Here is a 15,454-nt window from a genome sequence, read left to right on the forward strand (position 1 = left end):
ATTGGACATTACTTAGCCAAGCATAAAGGAGGTATGACAGGGAGGCTTCTTGGAAAAAGTGACATCTAAGAAAAGAAAGGGATGGCTACAAGTCCCTTCTATTAGAGGGTGGGGTGGGATGGAAGGGAGAGAGAATAGCATGTGCAAAGGTCCAGTTGAAGAGTTACCAGCTCTCAAATGAGCTCAGGTTCTCATCAGTTATAGCAGTGTGTGTGTGTGTGTGTGTGTGTGTGTACGCACGCATGCCTGTGTGTGTGCACGTGCATGCATGTGTGCATGTGTACCCTTGTATTGGTGTATTCTGTGGAAAAGTAACTGTCTTAGCCGTCAATAAATGCCAGTTCTTCTGAATGGCTGTGCCTTGTGCTACTGGGCTCCGGCCTGGCATCCTCATTTATCATCTAGAATCTTCCTGTGGTACAGATCTTCTCAGTATCCCCATCTTCCTGACTAAGAAAAGCGAGGTGGGAAGTGGTGAATAATTTGCCAACTGTGTCTTTCTGGAGCTCTGTTCAGTTGTATCAGAGGAGGTGGAGGGGAGGGGGATCTTCCCAGAAGACTGATTCAGTGATGTCAAGAGAGCCGGGTGCATTTAAATCTCTCCTACAGATCTTGCTTTGGTGTACAGCCCCTGCGGAATGACAGCTCTGGGAGGGCAGAGGCTGGTTCCCACCAACTGCTCAGTCCCTGGCACGGTGAGGATTTGCTGGGGGGTTAAGGGATGCTCCAGGGTCTCTGGTGGCCACAGAACAGCAAGGCGGGAGGAGGCCATTGCTTTCTTTCCCCAGGTGACTCCTGACTTTTCCAAGATAGACCCATGACTCAGGGCGGAGCTGGACATGGGGCCCAAGTCAAAACCGAATGCTCCAAGGAGAGAGGCTGGAGACCTTGGCCAGAGTTGAAGGACAAAGCAGGCTGGTCGGTGCCTTGCCTCGCTCATCTAGCTCAAGACTGAAATAGTTATTTAACAGCCCAAGTTAGTTATTTGTCCCGAAACCCCACCTCCGCTTTATGATAACTTATGGATCAGGATTTGCTGCTCCTGTGGATAGAGCCCTGAGCCCTGAATCCATCTTTAATTCTGAGCTTAATATTTTCCTGGAAGCTGGGGTGGTGATCTAGCGTGGTGGCTGGTTTTAAGGCACATTGATATGTCTGGAGGTGGGAGGCTTCCTGGTTCCAGGCTCAGCTCCAGCATTGAGTTACTAGTGGAGTGACCTTGGGCAAAGTGCCTGACCTCTCCAAGCCTCAGTTTCCATATTTGTGCATGGGGACAGTGCTTGACTGGACCTTATGGGTTTGCCGTGGAGATGAATGCACAGAGCGCATATCCTGTCACAGCCCCTGTGCAGGAAGGGCCGTGGTCATTCCCTGGTGACCTAAAGCAGACACATGTCACTCCGTCACGGCACTGTGCTCACGAAAGTTTGCTCAAACACACCAGGAGTTCTTCATTCAGACTTGGAGACTTCATCAGGGGTGGGTGCTACGCTTTTGGAGACGATTGTATTCGGAGCTAAATCTGGATAATGGAGCCGAGGGCATGTTTGTTGTGAGACAGATGCCAGGTGTGAAATGGCGTGAGTTTTGGTCACGCCCAAATGGTCCTCCCTCCTGTCCCCATGGTCTCTCCCAGGCCTCCCCCACTACAGGGGGGGCCTCCATGTACCTGTGGCTCTCGGAACCTGGCCGCTTCGGTGGACTGTTCTAGATCATCTTCCCCACATCCCACCCCAGGTCACCTGCTGGACCCTCCAATGCGGTTGAACCCAACAGCCCCTCAAATGCCCCAGAGGATTTTTCCACCTTCGTAGCTCTGCCCCTGCTGTTCCTACTACTTGGAATACTCTTTCGCTCCTTGCAGAACCTCCCACACTCCTCAACTCCAGGGGCCTCTTCCCTCTTTCCTTCCCTTTTGCCTAGAAAAAGAAATGCTCCTGCTTGTATTCTTCATGTACATAAATGTAAACAAATCGGAAATTGTGGAGTAAAAAGTAAAGTTCCACCTCCCGCATCCCTGGCTTGCTTCCAGAGAGAACATTTATGATCAGCTGGTTGGGTATTTCTCCTATGTTTTGATGTACAGGTGTGTGTGCCTGTGAATGTCTTTAAAAACCGGCAGAATGGGCTCATTTTAAAAATTTTTTAAAGATTTTATTTATTTTTAAAGAGAGAGAGAGAGAGAGAGAGAGGAGGACCAGGGCGGAGGGAGAGGGAGATCATCTCCAGCTGACTCTGCACTGAATGTGGAGTCTCATACAGGGTTCGATCTCACGACCCTGGGATCATGACCTGAGCCAAAACTGAGAGTCAGATACCAAACTAACTGAGCCACCCAGGTACCTCTATTGGGCTCATTTTGTGAATTTTTCCTCATTTAGCCGTATGTCCAAGAGTGCTTTCTCTGTCTATACACATCTCCCCTCTTTCTATACCCTCACCTCCCCCAAGGGAGGTACAAGTTTGTGTGGACGTGTATTTTCAGTTCTCTCAGGAATGTACCTGCAGTGGGATTGCAGGTTATATGGTGACTCGCTGTTTGATATTTTGGAGAACTGCCATACTGTTTTCCAAAGGGGCAGCGCCATTTTGCAATCCCATCAGTAGTGCTTGAGGGTTTCAATGACTCCACATCCTCACCAATGCTTGTTACTGCCCATCATTTTTTAATTATTGCCATCCTAGGGCGTGTGAAGTGGTATCTCATCATGGTTTTGATTTTCACTTCCCTATGGCTAGTGGTGTTGAACATCTTTTTTTTTTTAACTTAATTTTTCGTGCAGTTTTAGTTTTTCTTTTAATAATGAAATTGAGAGGAAAGTACAGAGATTTCCTTTATATTTCCTGCTCCCACACATGCACAGCCTCCCCCATTATCAATATCACTCACCAGAATGGTGTATTTGATACCAGGGATGAACCTACATGGACACATCATGATCATATGAAGCCCGTATTTTTTTTTTTTTAAGATTTTATTTATTTATTTGACAGAGATCACAAGTAGGCAAAGAGGCAGGCAGAGAGAGAGGAGGAAGCAGGGTCCCCGCCGAGCAGAGAGCCCGACGCAGGGCTCGATCCCAGGACCCTGGGACCACGACCTGAGCCAAAGGCAGAGGCCCAACCCACTAAGCCACCCAGGTGCCCCAAGGCCTGTAGTTTACCTGAGGGCTCACTCTTGGTGTTGTGCCTTTAGTGGGTTTGAATGAATGAATAATGATAATTCTACACACAACTATAATATCATACAGAGTATGTTCACTGCCCTAAGAATCCTCTGTCTCTACCTTTTCATCTCCACTTTCCTGCCCGCACAAACACTGGTCTTTTTACTGTCTCCATAGTTTTGCCTTTTCCAAAATGTCATATAGTTAGGATCATACGGTACGTAGCAATTGGTTTTTTTCACTTAGTAACATGCATTTGAAGTTCCTCAGTGTCTTTTCATAGTTTGATAGCTCATTTCTTTTTGGTTCTGAATAGTATTTCATTGTCTGGATGTATCACAGTTTATCCGTTCACCTACTAAAGAACATTTTCGTTGCTGGTAAGTTTTGGCGCTTGTGAATAAAGCTGCTATAAACAACCACGTGCAGGTTTTTGTGTGGAAGTTTTCAGCTACTTAGGGTAAATTCCAAAGAGTGTGACTGCTGGTATGTGTGGTAAGAGTATATTTGGTTTAGGGGCGCCTGGGTGGCTCAGTGGGTTAAGCCTCTGCCTTCGGCTCAGGTCATGGTCCTGGGGTCCTGGGATCGAGCCCCGCATTGGGCTCTCTGCTCAGCAGGGAGCCTGCTTCCTTTCCTCTCTCTCTGCCTGCCTCTCTGCCTACTTGTGATCTCTTTCTCTGTCAAATGAATAAATAAAAATCTTAAAAAAAAAAAAAAAGAGTATATTTGGTTTAGTAAGAAACCTGCCAAACTGCCTTCCAAAGTGGCTGTACCATTTTGCATTCCCACCACCAACAAATGAGAGAGTTCCTGTTACTTTATATCCTTTGTCAGCATTTGGTATTGTCAGTGTTGTGGATTTAGGCCATTCTAATAGGCTTGGGGTGATATCCTGTTGCTTTAATTTGCATTTCCCTGATGACCTATGTGGAGACTCTTTTCACGTGTTTACTTGTCATCCATGTATCTTCTCTGGTGGGGTGTGTGTTAAGGTCTTTCTTATTTCCAGTTCAGGTTGTTTGTTTTCTTATTGTTGAGTTTTAAGAGCTGTTGGCATGTTTTGGGTAACAGTTCTTTATCAAATGTATCTTCTGCAAATAATTTTTTCTATTCAGTGGTTTGTCTTCTAATTCTCTTGGAATTATCTATTGCAGAGCAGAAGTTTTCAATTTTTGTGAAATCCAGCTTATCAATTATTTCTTTCAGACATTGTGTTTTTGGTGTTATATCTAAAAAGGCATCACCATATGCAAGGTTTTCTAGGTTTTTCCCTATGTTATCTTCTAAGGATTTTATAGTTTTGCATTTCATATTTATGTCTCGGATCCATTTTGAGTTAATTTTTTTTTAAGATTTTATTTATTTATTTGACAGAGAGATCACAAGTAGGCAGAGAGACAGGCAGAGAGAGAGGAGGAAGCAGGCTCCCTGCTGAGCAGAGAGCCCAATGTGGGGCTTGATCCCAGGACCCTGAGATCATGACCTGAGCCCAAGGCAGAGGCTTAACCCACTGAGCCACCCAGGCACCCCTTGAGTTAATTTTTGTGAAGAGTGAGAAGTCTGTGTTTAGATTCATTTTTTTTGCATGTGGATGTCCAGTTTTCAACCATTTGTTGAAAAGAATATCTTTGCTCCATTGTTTTGCCTTTGCTCCTTTGTCAGAGATCAGTTGCCAGTATATATGTGGGTCCATTTCTGGGCTCTCTGTTTTTTGATCTGTTTGTCTGTTTTTTTGCTAATACCTTGCTCCTTTGTCAGAGATCAGTTGCCTGTATATATGTGGGTCCATTTCTGGGCTCTCTGTTTTTTTATCTGTTTTTTTTTGCTAATACCACACTGTCTTGATTATTGTAGCTTTGTAATAAGTCCTGAAGTCTGGTAGCGGCAGTCCTCCAACTTTGTTCTTCTTTAATATTGTCTTGGTTGAATATCTTTCCATGTGTTTATTGGCCATTTGCATATCTTCTTTGGAGAAGTGTCTTTTCAGATATTTCACCAATTTTTAAAAATTGGGTTGTTGGGGCACCTGGGTGGTTCAGTCGGTTAAGCATGTACCTTTAGCTCAGGTTGTGATCCCTGGGGTCCTGGGATGGAGCATTGGGTCCCCGCTCAGTGGGGAACCTGCTTCTCCTGGTCCCCCTGTTTGTGCCATCTCTCTCTCTGTCAAATAAATAAATAAAACCTAAAAAAAATTGGGTTGCCTATTTATTATTGATTTGTTTTTAAATTTTTATTTATTATTGTTTTTTAAAGATTTTATTTATTTATTTGAGTTAGAGTGTGAGAGAGAGCAAGCAGAGGAGGAGGGAAGAGGGAAAGGGAGAAGCAGGCTCCCCACTGAGCAGAGAGTCCCATGTGGGACTTGATCCCAGGACTCTGGGACCATGACCTGAGCTGAAGGCAGATGCTTAATCAACCTAGTCACCCAGGCTTTGCAGTAACTTTTGAAATCTAGAAGTGTGTCTTCTAACTTTGTTCCTTTTCATGATTGTTTTGGCTATTCTGGGTCCCCATATGAATTTTAGGATCAGCTTGTCAAGTTTTTGCAAAAATGATTTTTTTTTTAAGATTTTATTTATTTATTTGACAGACAGAGATCACAAGTAGGCAGAGAGGCAGGCAGAGAGAGAACGGGAAGCAGGTTCCCTGCTGAGCAGAGAGCCCGATGTGGGGCTCGATGTGGGGCTCGATCCCAGGACCCTGGGATCACGACCTGAGCGGAAGGCAGAGGCTTTAACCCACTGAGCCACCCAGGCACCCCTGCAAAAAAAGATTTTAATAGGGAACTTCTGATTGCAGAGACAAAACTTGGGGACATCAGCATCTCTTTTCCTTGTTGAAGAAAGTGGTAAGTATAGTGTCCTGTCTAATCTAAGTCCGGAGACCTCGGATAAAACATTTATCTCCTGAACTTGTGAAATGGGAATGCCTCTAGCACAGACTGAGCTAATGGTAGACCTGGCTTCCATTTACCTGAGGGCGTGATGGTGAGCCCTAGAGATCTTCCCATACTCCCTGCCTCACCAGAATCCTGGTGAGAACTGGCACTCCCCGCCCCCTCCCCCAACCCTGGCCCCCCAGCCCTGGAGGCACCAGGGAGTGCTGGAGGGTATCAGAGTGAGGCTGCATTTTCACTTGTTTCATCTATTGAGCAGAGCCAGGATTTCATTTAAGGAAAGGGTTCTGCTAAAGCAGTTTTTGCCTCCTCCCCGCCAAACTGGCATCATGGTTTAAAGAATGGAATAAAAATAAGAAAGGAATACTATCACATAATAGAAGATTAGTTTACACCTCTACCTGCACTTATGCATTCCAGATGTCATGCTTTGGCACAAGTCCACAATTGTGTTCTTACAGAAGAAGAAGTGAAAAGTGAAGTGCCTACGTGTGTGCCAACAAACTGCTTTTCCAAACTGAAGGAACAGCCCAGGGAACTACACTGGGAGATGCTAACCCACTCCACCTCAGCGTGCTCTCTGCTGGGGCGAGGGGCTCCATTTTAAACAAAATGGTGCTACTGTGTGTGAGAGAGGGGAGTTGTTGTTCCAAAAACAAAACAAAACACAGTTTAAAAAAAAGGAATTAAAAAAAAGTATTAATTTACGGAGATTTTTAGTTTGTTTCTGGAGGGGAAGAACATGATAGGCAATGGAAATTATTTTGAGATCTTCAGAACCCAAGTTCCTGTGGTTTAGCAGGTTCCCTTTACCCAATCTGTTAGATCAAGCTGTTCATGGGGATTTTACTTCCATTCTTTAGTGTGGGGTGTGGGTGCATGCCTGTGCACATGGAAAGTTAGGGGAAAAACACAGTGATACAACCCAGGCCCAGAACAAGGAAGCGTGTTACGGAGCTGAAGTTCCAGTCTCCGAAGATACGGCTCAGCTGCCCTTGTGTAACCTCTTCCCATGACACACCTCCCAGGGGGGTGCAGGGGACAGATTCGCCCCAGCCTGGCTTTAATTTTACAAAAACCCTGTGCCGTCTTGCAAACTCCAGTGGTTTTCTCAACAGATCACTCGCATTTCATCTGTTCTGGGCTGGGCAGGGCCTCACTAATCCTTGGCCAGCCCTGTGAGTCAGAAAATATTTAAATGACCACCAAGCCTTTGAGGAGAGAGAGTTGGCAAGTGGGTTTAGGGAGGTGGGGTGACTCTTAAACAGCACGGCAGCAAATGAGTGACAGAGGTGATATGAGGGTGAGCAACCCTGTTTTCTTGCGCTAATAAAGAAAGTTATATTATCTTTCCAAATGAGATAATAATGATGATGCTACCGAAGGTTATTGAGCACTTATTATATGGTGGGAGTCTGGCTTTTCCTACCTGTGTTTGACTGTGACCCACTGTAAGAAATAAATCTATAGGCTATCACTTGGTGTATTTGTATGTATGAGTGCACATGTGTGTGCAAGCACATGTGTATCCAGAATGAAAGTTTGGTGAGATAATACTTATCTTATGTATTGTTTAATGTCCTCCAGTCATTCTTTGCTACATTAGTGGATTTATGATTTTTTTTTAAATGATGGCTGTGAGACCCACTAGATTTATTTCACAAATAGGGGAAAATCTACTGTTTGAAAAACTCTGTGCTATATGGTTTGCTGTGTGTTTTACATGTATTATTTCATTTAATCCTCACAAAAACCTCAGGGAGAGGGTACTGTTATCCTCATTTTTGGATGGGGAACAAAAGGCACAGAGAGGTAACTTGCCCAGGGTCACACTGTGAGTGAGTAGTGGAGCTGGGATGGAACCCAGAAAGGCTAAGTCCTATTACAAGTTCATGGCATGAACCCAGGTCTTGTACCTGTCTCCTGTAATGATTAGGGAAGAAGGTATAATTTACTATCCTTTAAAAAAAATATTTATTTTTAAAGTAGATTCCACACCCAGTGTGGGGCTTGGACTAATGACCCTGAGATCAAGAGTCACACACCCTACCAACTGATCCAACCAGGTGCCTCTTAATATCCTAATGAGTTGTTACAGATTGAAAAGGTAGCCACAAAGTGGATACAAAATTAATACCACTTGTTTGACTTAAAGTTGCATTTAAAGACACATATATCCACTATGATGGCTTTGATCAATACATAGATGTTATTCTTCCTCAGTTGCTTTATTTTGTGGGTTTTTTATTTTTTTAAAAAGATTTATTCGTTTAGGGGCACCTGGGTGGCTCAGTGGGTTAAAGCCTCTGCCTTCGGCTCAGGTCATGATCCCAGGGTCCTAGGATCGAGCCCTACATCGGGCTCTCTGCTCAGTAGGGAGCCTGCTTCCCCCTCTCTCTCTCTGCCTGCCTCTCTCTGTCTATCAAATATTTGGAAAAAAAAAGATTTATTCATTTATTTTGAGAGAGGGAGTGGGGGGAGCAGGAAAAGAGGGAGAGAAAGAGAGTCCCAAGCAGACTCCATGCTGAGCAGGGAGCCCAATGTGGGGGGCGATCCCATGACCCTGAGATCATGACCTGAGCTGAAACCAAGAGTCAGAGGCTCAACCACCTGCACCACCCAGGTTCCCCACGTAGGCTTTTTATTTTTATCTTCTTAATCATCTGATGACTTGAAATTTCGTGCAAGTACAGATAATAAGGGATAATTTACAATGGAAAGTAAATAGTTTTGGAGGTGTATTAGTCAGGGATCTCCAGAGAAACAAAACCAACAAATTGAACAGGATGTTAATATATAAAAGTATATAATATATATTATGTAATATATAATGATGTGTAATGTGTACATATATAATATATGATGTGTATAATTTATAATGATATATGTTATATACAATGGCATGTATGCTCTCTCCCACTCTCCCTCACTCTCTGGTCTCCATATATATATGATATATGTATATTGATAAATCAGATATACTGAGCAAGAGAGGGAGAGAGATATATATATTTAAAGGAAGTGACAGTCCCCCTATGTGAGTATGGAGGCTTGGCAAGTTTAAAATCTGCAGAGTAGGCTGGCAGGCTAGAGAGGCAGGGAAGGCAGTTCAAGTCCAAAGGCAGTCTCCTGGCAGAATTCCTTCTTGCTAGAGGAGGAGGTCCATCTTTGTTTTATGAAGGCCTTCTACTGATTAGATCAGGCCCACCCAAATTATGAAGAGCAATTTGTTTTACTCAAAGTCTACTGATTTAAATATTAATGTCATCTAAAAAAATACCCACACCTTCACAAAACGTCTAGAATAACGTTTGACCAGCTATCTGGGTATTATGGTCTAGACAACACATAAAATTAAGCATAACAGGGAGCAAGATACTGTTCCGAAGAAAGGAAAAAGGCAGTGAGTGGGAAGCTTGAGTGTGACAGTGTTACAAATAGAAGGACATTTCAGAAAGAATTCCCCCCCCACCCATGACTGATCGCCCCCTAAAGCCCATCCCTGGTTCCCATGCAGTTAGACAACCATGGCATGGGTTGGCAGATGGGAGGGGGTGGCAGGTGCAGGTTTTCTTGCTTTGAGTTGAGTGCATTTTTCTTACATTTCTCTCTTACACCAGAGACCTGAGAGTTCATGGCTCCAAGTAAATAGAGCCATTTATGTGCAGCCAGTGGGGGCTTGTTCAGTGGCTTTCTCTGTAGAGGCTGTGTGCTGATGTAGCATTTGTAGCTCAGCCTAAACTTGGAAGACTTTGCTCCCTTCTCCTGTGCTACAAGGTACCGAGTGACCCGTGGGCCACTGGCCACAGAAACTATCTGGGGCTCTTTGGGTGGGAACTCAGGCTGTCTGTGAGTCCATGGTATCCAGACAATATTAGATTTATTATTTGTTTTTCATTTTCTCTGATTTTTATTAACGTATAATTCACATACCATAAAACTGATTCTTTTAAAGTGTGACTTAGTAGTTTTTGGTGTATTTGCAGGGTTGTGCAGCCATGACAACTATCCAATTCCAAAACATTTTCATCACCCCCCAAAAATACAGCTTTTCTTTTGGAAATAATTTAAACCTTTGAGAACACTGCCTGCTGGATCAGTCCCATCAGAAAACAAACATGCTGTTATTTCTCCCAACTTAAAAAAAAACAACAACAAAAAAACCCACAACCAAAACCCTCTGTTCACTTGTCCTCCTACTTATGCCCCCATTTCTCTTTAGTTTAGAGTAAACCGTCTTGAAAGAATTGTTTGGACTTGCTGACTGTCCTCTGCCTCCCTTCCCCTCTCATTTGTTAAAAAAATTGTGATAAAATACATGTAACATAAAACTCACCATCATGACTATTTTTAAGCATCCAATTCAGTCTTGTTAAGCGTATTCACATTGTTGTGCAAAACCCCTAGAACTTTTTCATCTTGGGTGATGGGAACTCTGTTCCCATCAATTCTCCACTTCTCTCTCCCCCCAGTCCCTGGTAACCACCACCCTACTTTCTGTCTCTATGCATTTACCAACTCTAGATACCTCACATAAATGGCATCAATACAAACAAGGCACTATTTGTCTTTTCTGTCTGTGGCTGGTTTATTTCACTCTGCATAACGTCTTCAAGGTTCATGTATGTTGTAGCAGGTGTCCTTATGCCTTTCCTTTTTAAGGCTGAATGATACTCTCTGGTATGTATATGCCACATTTTGTTTATCCATTCATTCTCTGAAGGACAGTTGGGTTGTTCCCACCTTTTGGCTGTTGGAATAATGTTGCTGTCCTGTTCTCCTGGGAACCCGTGATTCCCAGCTAGGTTTGGGTTCCCCTCATGAACATCTCTTGCCCAGGTCTGTGCTCATTGCCATGTTGCTCATCCCAATGGCATATTCTCAGGCTCTGCCCCCATCCAGATGGGCATTTTCTCTTCTTTGAAGCTCTTTCTTTACCTGACTTCCAGGGCACCTTGCTCTGCTGGTCCTCTAACCACCTGCCAGTTAACAGCAATTTCATCCTTCTGATTGTTCAGACCCAAAGCCTGTCATCTTTGACTCTTATCAGGAAATCCCACTGTTCGTACTTTCAAACTATACCCAGAACGTGGCCACTCTTCACCCATTGTCCAAACTACACTCCCCTCTCACCTGAGTGACTGTGGTGATCTCTTTGCTGGTCTCCGAAGCTCGGTTCTCACCTCCTTCCAGTTTGTCCTCAGTTCACAGCTAAAGGGACGCTTAGTGGGCAGATTACCATTCCTTTGCTCAAAACCCTTGAAGGGCTCCCATCTTAACAGCAGAAGCTAATGTCCTCACAGTGGCCTACAGGACCACCGTGATCTGGCTGTGTTTCTTCTATTACTCCTTCCTTAGTTCACTCTTCCCCTCATTACCCCAGCTGAATCATAGTAGCCTCAATGCTCTCCTCTAATTGGATGCCCCAGGACCTTTGCTCTTCCTGTTCCCTCTGCCGGGGATTTCTCTTCTCCTGACGTTGACATAATTTGGTCCTTCACTTCCTTCAGCCTTTACTCAGATATCTCCTTCCCTAACTGTCATGTCTAAACAATTACCACTCTCCCCAATATCCCTCTCTCCCTTCCTTGATTTATTTTGTCTCCTTACTCCTGTCACTGTCCGGCATAGGGGATATGGTTTTTGTCTGCTTCCCTCACTGGAAAGTGAATTCCACAAGGATGGTGTTTTTTCCTTCTGTTCTCTTCTCTGCCGGATCCCCAGCACCTCATCTGGCACCAAGTAGACACTCAGCATATTTATTGAACCAATAAATGAAAATTGGGAAATTAGAGATAAAAAGTCATTTATGATTCTTCTATTATGATACAATGCTTGCCTGTATTTTTTCTTACCTACGACTTGTTCATAGAGATAGGTATATGTGTATGTCTGTGTCTCCCGACTTTTCCCACCAGGCATTCCTGTACAAACTTCTTTTTTCTTTTCTTTTTTTAAGTTGCTAGGTACTCTTCATGATTATTACTTGTTAAACAGTACATCATGTTTCCCTGAGTTGTAGCAACTTCATTTATTTAACCTTGTTTTGTTCAGGACTATTGGGCAGCTTCCAATTTGTTGCTGTTGTAGATTGCACCACAGTGAGCGTCTGTGTTAGGCATTTGCCAAGCCTCCCTCCCTCTCCTTGAGAAGGAGTCTCCATTCTCCCGAGCCTGGGTTGGGGCCACGGCCCCGGGCTGGGTCCATCGCGATCTCCACCACTGGCTGTGATGACTGGCTCAGGGCCACATAGAGAACCTGCCCGGCCAGGCCATGGGCTTCTCCCAGCTCACCCTGACTTGCTCAGAAGCAACAGAGAAGATGCTCAGAAGCACCCAGGTTCAGACCAGTAAGGACAGGGCCCCTGACTTGGAGTAGTGACAGCTTGGGTACATCATCTTTGGATGCCGTCACTTGACTGAGCTTTTCCACTATCCTTCCAACGAATACCCCTTTTCCCCAGTCTAGATGGAGTTGGGTTTCTCCCTGCAAGGAGGGAGTCTAGACTAATTCTACTAGTACAGCATCTCCCCCATTCCCCTTCTCAGTGGAACTTAGGCTAGAACAAGGAACGATGTTACAGACCTCAGTAAGGCATTGTACAGGACAGAAAATGCATGGGGGCTGAGCAGCTCCATTTCTTTGTCACAACTGAAGAAACAAGGTAAAAATGTCATCAGTCTGGGTTCAGATGCTGGCACCGCCCTCTGACAGGGGTAACCTCAGTTTCCTTGTCTGTAAACTGAGGATGACAGTAATCACAGCCCACCTCAGGGAATTGTTTAGAGAGAAAGACTCATTTATTTGTACACCCGTATTCATAGCAGCGTTATGCACAGTAGCTAAAAAGTGGAAACCACCCGAGTGTCTGTTGGCAGATGAGTGGATAGACAGATGTGGTAATTACATACATTGGAGTATTACTAGCCATAGGAAGGGAGTTCTGCCACCTGCCACAACAGGGGTGAATCTTGAAAATATGCCGAGTGAAATAAGCCAGACACAAAAGAACAGAAACTGTGTGATTCCACTTACATGAGATTCCTCAAATGACAGATTCTTGGAGGCAGAAAATAGACCAAAGGTTACCAGGGCCAGGGGAGGGGAGAAGGGGGAACTATAGTTTAGTGGGTACAGAGCCTTTGCTTGGGATGATGAAAAGTTTTGGAGGCAGACAGTGGTGATGGTTAGTGTGATGCACTTACTGCCCCTGAATTGTGCATTTAAAAATAGCTAAAATGGTCAATTTTTAAAAAGATTTTATTTATTTATTTGACAGGCAGCAATCACAAGTAGGCAGAGAGGGAGGCAGAGAAAGACAGAGGTGGAAGCAGGCTCCCTGCTGAGCAGAGATCCCGATGTGGGCGCATCGATCCCAGGACCCTGGGATCATGACCTGAGCCGAAGGCAGAGGCTTAACCCACTGAGCCACCAGGTGCCCCTAAAATGGTAAATTTTATGCTATGTATATTTTCCTATAATAACAAAGAAGTATCAGAGGAGTTAGAGGGTATGAAATGGGTATGAATATCACAGTTAGTCTCTTGGACTTTTTCTTCACAGGTTAAAAGTGAATTAAGATGGAGCACTCAGGGGAAAAAAAACAGCCACAAACCAAAAGGAGGTGGTGTGTAAACTACCCACAAGAGCCCAGAGGGTCCCTCTGAGATCTGCTGCTGCTGGCTGGGGTCCGGCCTGGCAGGAGCAGCTCCCCCAGCCAGCCTGCGTGCATGGAGTGTTAGTGACTGAGGGCAGGCTAGTCTGGTCCCCTGGTCAGATGGGCCCCGGCCAGGACTAGAGCCCTGGTGAGTCACAGTTCCATCCCCCAGAGAACAAAGGGAGGTAGCAGGGAGGGGCTGGGCTGTGACTCAGAGGCCACCGCTGCCCTGCCCTGAGCTTCCTCTGGGTGCACACCCCCTCCAACTCTGGCTTCGGCTACCCCTGCCCCTGCCCTGTGGGAGTAGGGGCAGGTGTGCCCACTTCCAATGCAGGCCATCAGGAAGGCTCCCCAGCAGAAGTTAGAAGTGGTCCAGAGTTGTTTTTCAGCTCCTTTTTGGAAATAGAAATCACAGTAGCTACACTGATGGAGCATTTGGTGTGCACCTGCTGGGCTCAGGGCTCTGCACACTCTGTCTCCTTTACGCCTCTACCTCATCCCAGCAGCTACAGCAGAGGCAGTGGGCTAATGGGGTAAAGCAACTTGCCTGAGGTTACCTGTCGGGCCACAAAGGGCAGAGATTCAGGAGCCTGGACTTATAATCATGCTAGTACACACATGCACACTTGTGCGTGCACACACACACACACACACACACATGCTCATGGGAGGTTAGACTAACATGTGAGCTATGTCTAGGTCATAAGTCTGAAGAAAGAATTTTCTCTAGGAAAGAAGAGCTTAGGAAAAAAGTTAGAAAATACAGATACTATATTTTACAACAAAAAGGACATGAGATAGGATTGCATTCTAGCATGTCGGGTCATTCTTATGGGTGTTTGGGACATAGAAAAGTGGATGACATTAAAGACTCCCTAAGTACTGAGCGCTACTCACTGAGCTAGACTGGAACTATCATGTTCATGACATTTGTGTCCAGACTTTGTAACACCACATTGGCACTTCAGGAAGACCAGGCTCACTGGGAACAAGTTACCATAAATGTTACAATAGATAAAATAGGCATACTATAGATTGCCCCAAGTGGGGGTTATTATTTTTTCTTGTTTGTAAAAGACATGCCTTGTTTTATGGAAAGAAATTTGCTCTTTTAAGATTTTTATGTGACAGAGATTATGGGAAAGATGTAACCTTCCTTGTTTTACAGTCACTTCTTAATGAATGTGGCAATGGATAGCCCTGAAAAGTGAAAGACCAATAAATATGGGGAAAAGGAAATTCATTTTAGCCAATAGTTTCAGTCTCGTCTCCTGAAATTTTATCAGAGTTGCTAACTTGGTGGAGAAACTTATCACTTCCTTGGCTCTCCTCGATCTTAGCCTAGGGGACATGCATTCATTCATGCCTCCGTAGGTGCATTGAGTGGAACGATGGCTGAGGTTTACTTCCCTGGGAAGGGTGTAGAGGAAAGAAAATTAAGAATGAGCTAAAAAAAAAAAAAAAAAAAAAAAAGAATGAGCTAATTGAAGTTGTACTCTAGGCACATTTCTTTCTGTTTCTGTTTGTGTTTGAACTTTGTCATTAAAAAAAGTTAAAATATATACTATTGAGCACTTATTTTGGGTCAGCTCTTGTGCTAGGTGCTGGGGAAATCTTGGTGACCAAGACAGGCTCACACTGCCCTTCTGGAGTCAACAGACAGTCTCATTCAGGAAACAGATATTAATCAAACCATCACATGAATGCAAGTACAATTACAGCTGGGGTTTTTTT

General features: G+C 44.4%; 2 protein-coding genes across 6 annotated transcripts in view; one reads left to right on the forward strand and one right to left on the reverse strand.

Annotated features, from left to right (window-relative positions):
* The window catches only part of ARHGEF3 (Rho guanine nucleotide exchange factor 3), a 320,183-nt gene that overhangs the window by 11,807 nt on the left and 292,922 nt on the right, over nucleotides 1-15,454 (forward strand). The window lies entirely within an intron of this gene.
* SPATA12 (spermatogenesis associated 12) lies at nucleotides 402-841 on the reverse strand. Its single transcript, XM_053447815.1, is given in 5 exon segments — nucleotides 402-458; nucleotides 460-566; nucleotides 569-632; nucleotides 634-694; nucleotides 696-841. Coding segments are annotated over 5 exon segments (435 nt in total).

The sequence above is a fragment of the Lutra lutra genome, chromosome 1, assembly GCF_902655055.1.
Source record: "Lutra lutra chromosome 1, mLutLut1.2, whole genome shotgun sequence".
Classification (NCBI taxonomy): domain Eukaryota; kingdom Metazoa; phylum Chordata; class Mammalia; order Carnivora; family Mustelidae; genus Lutra; species Lutra lutra.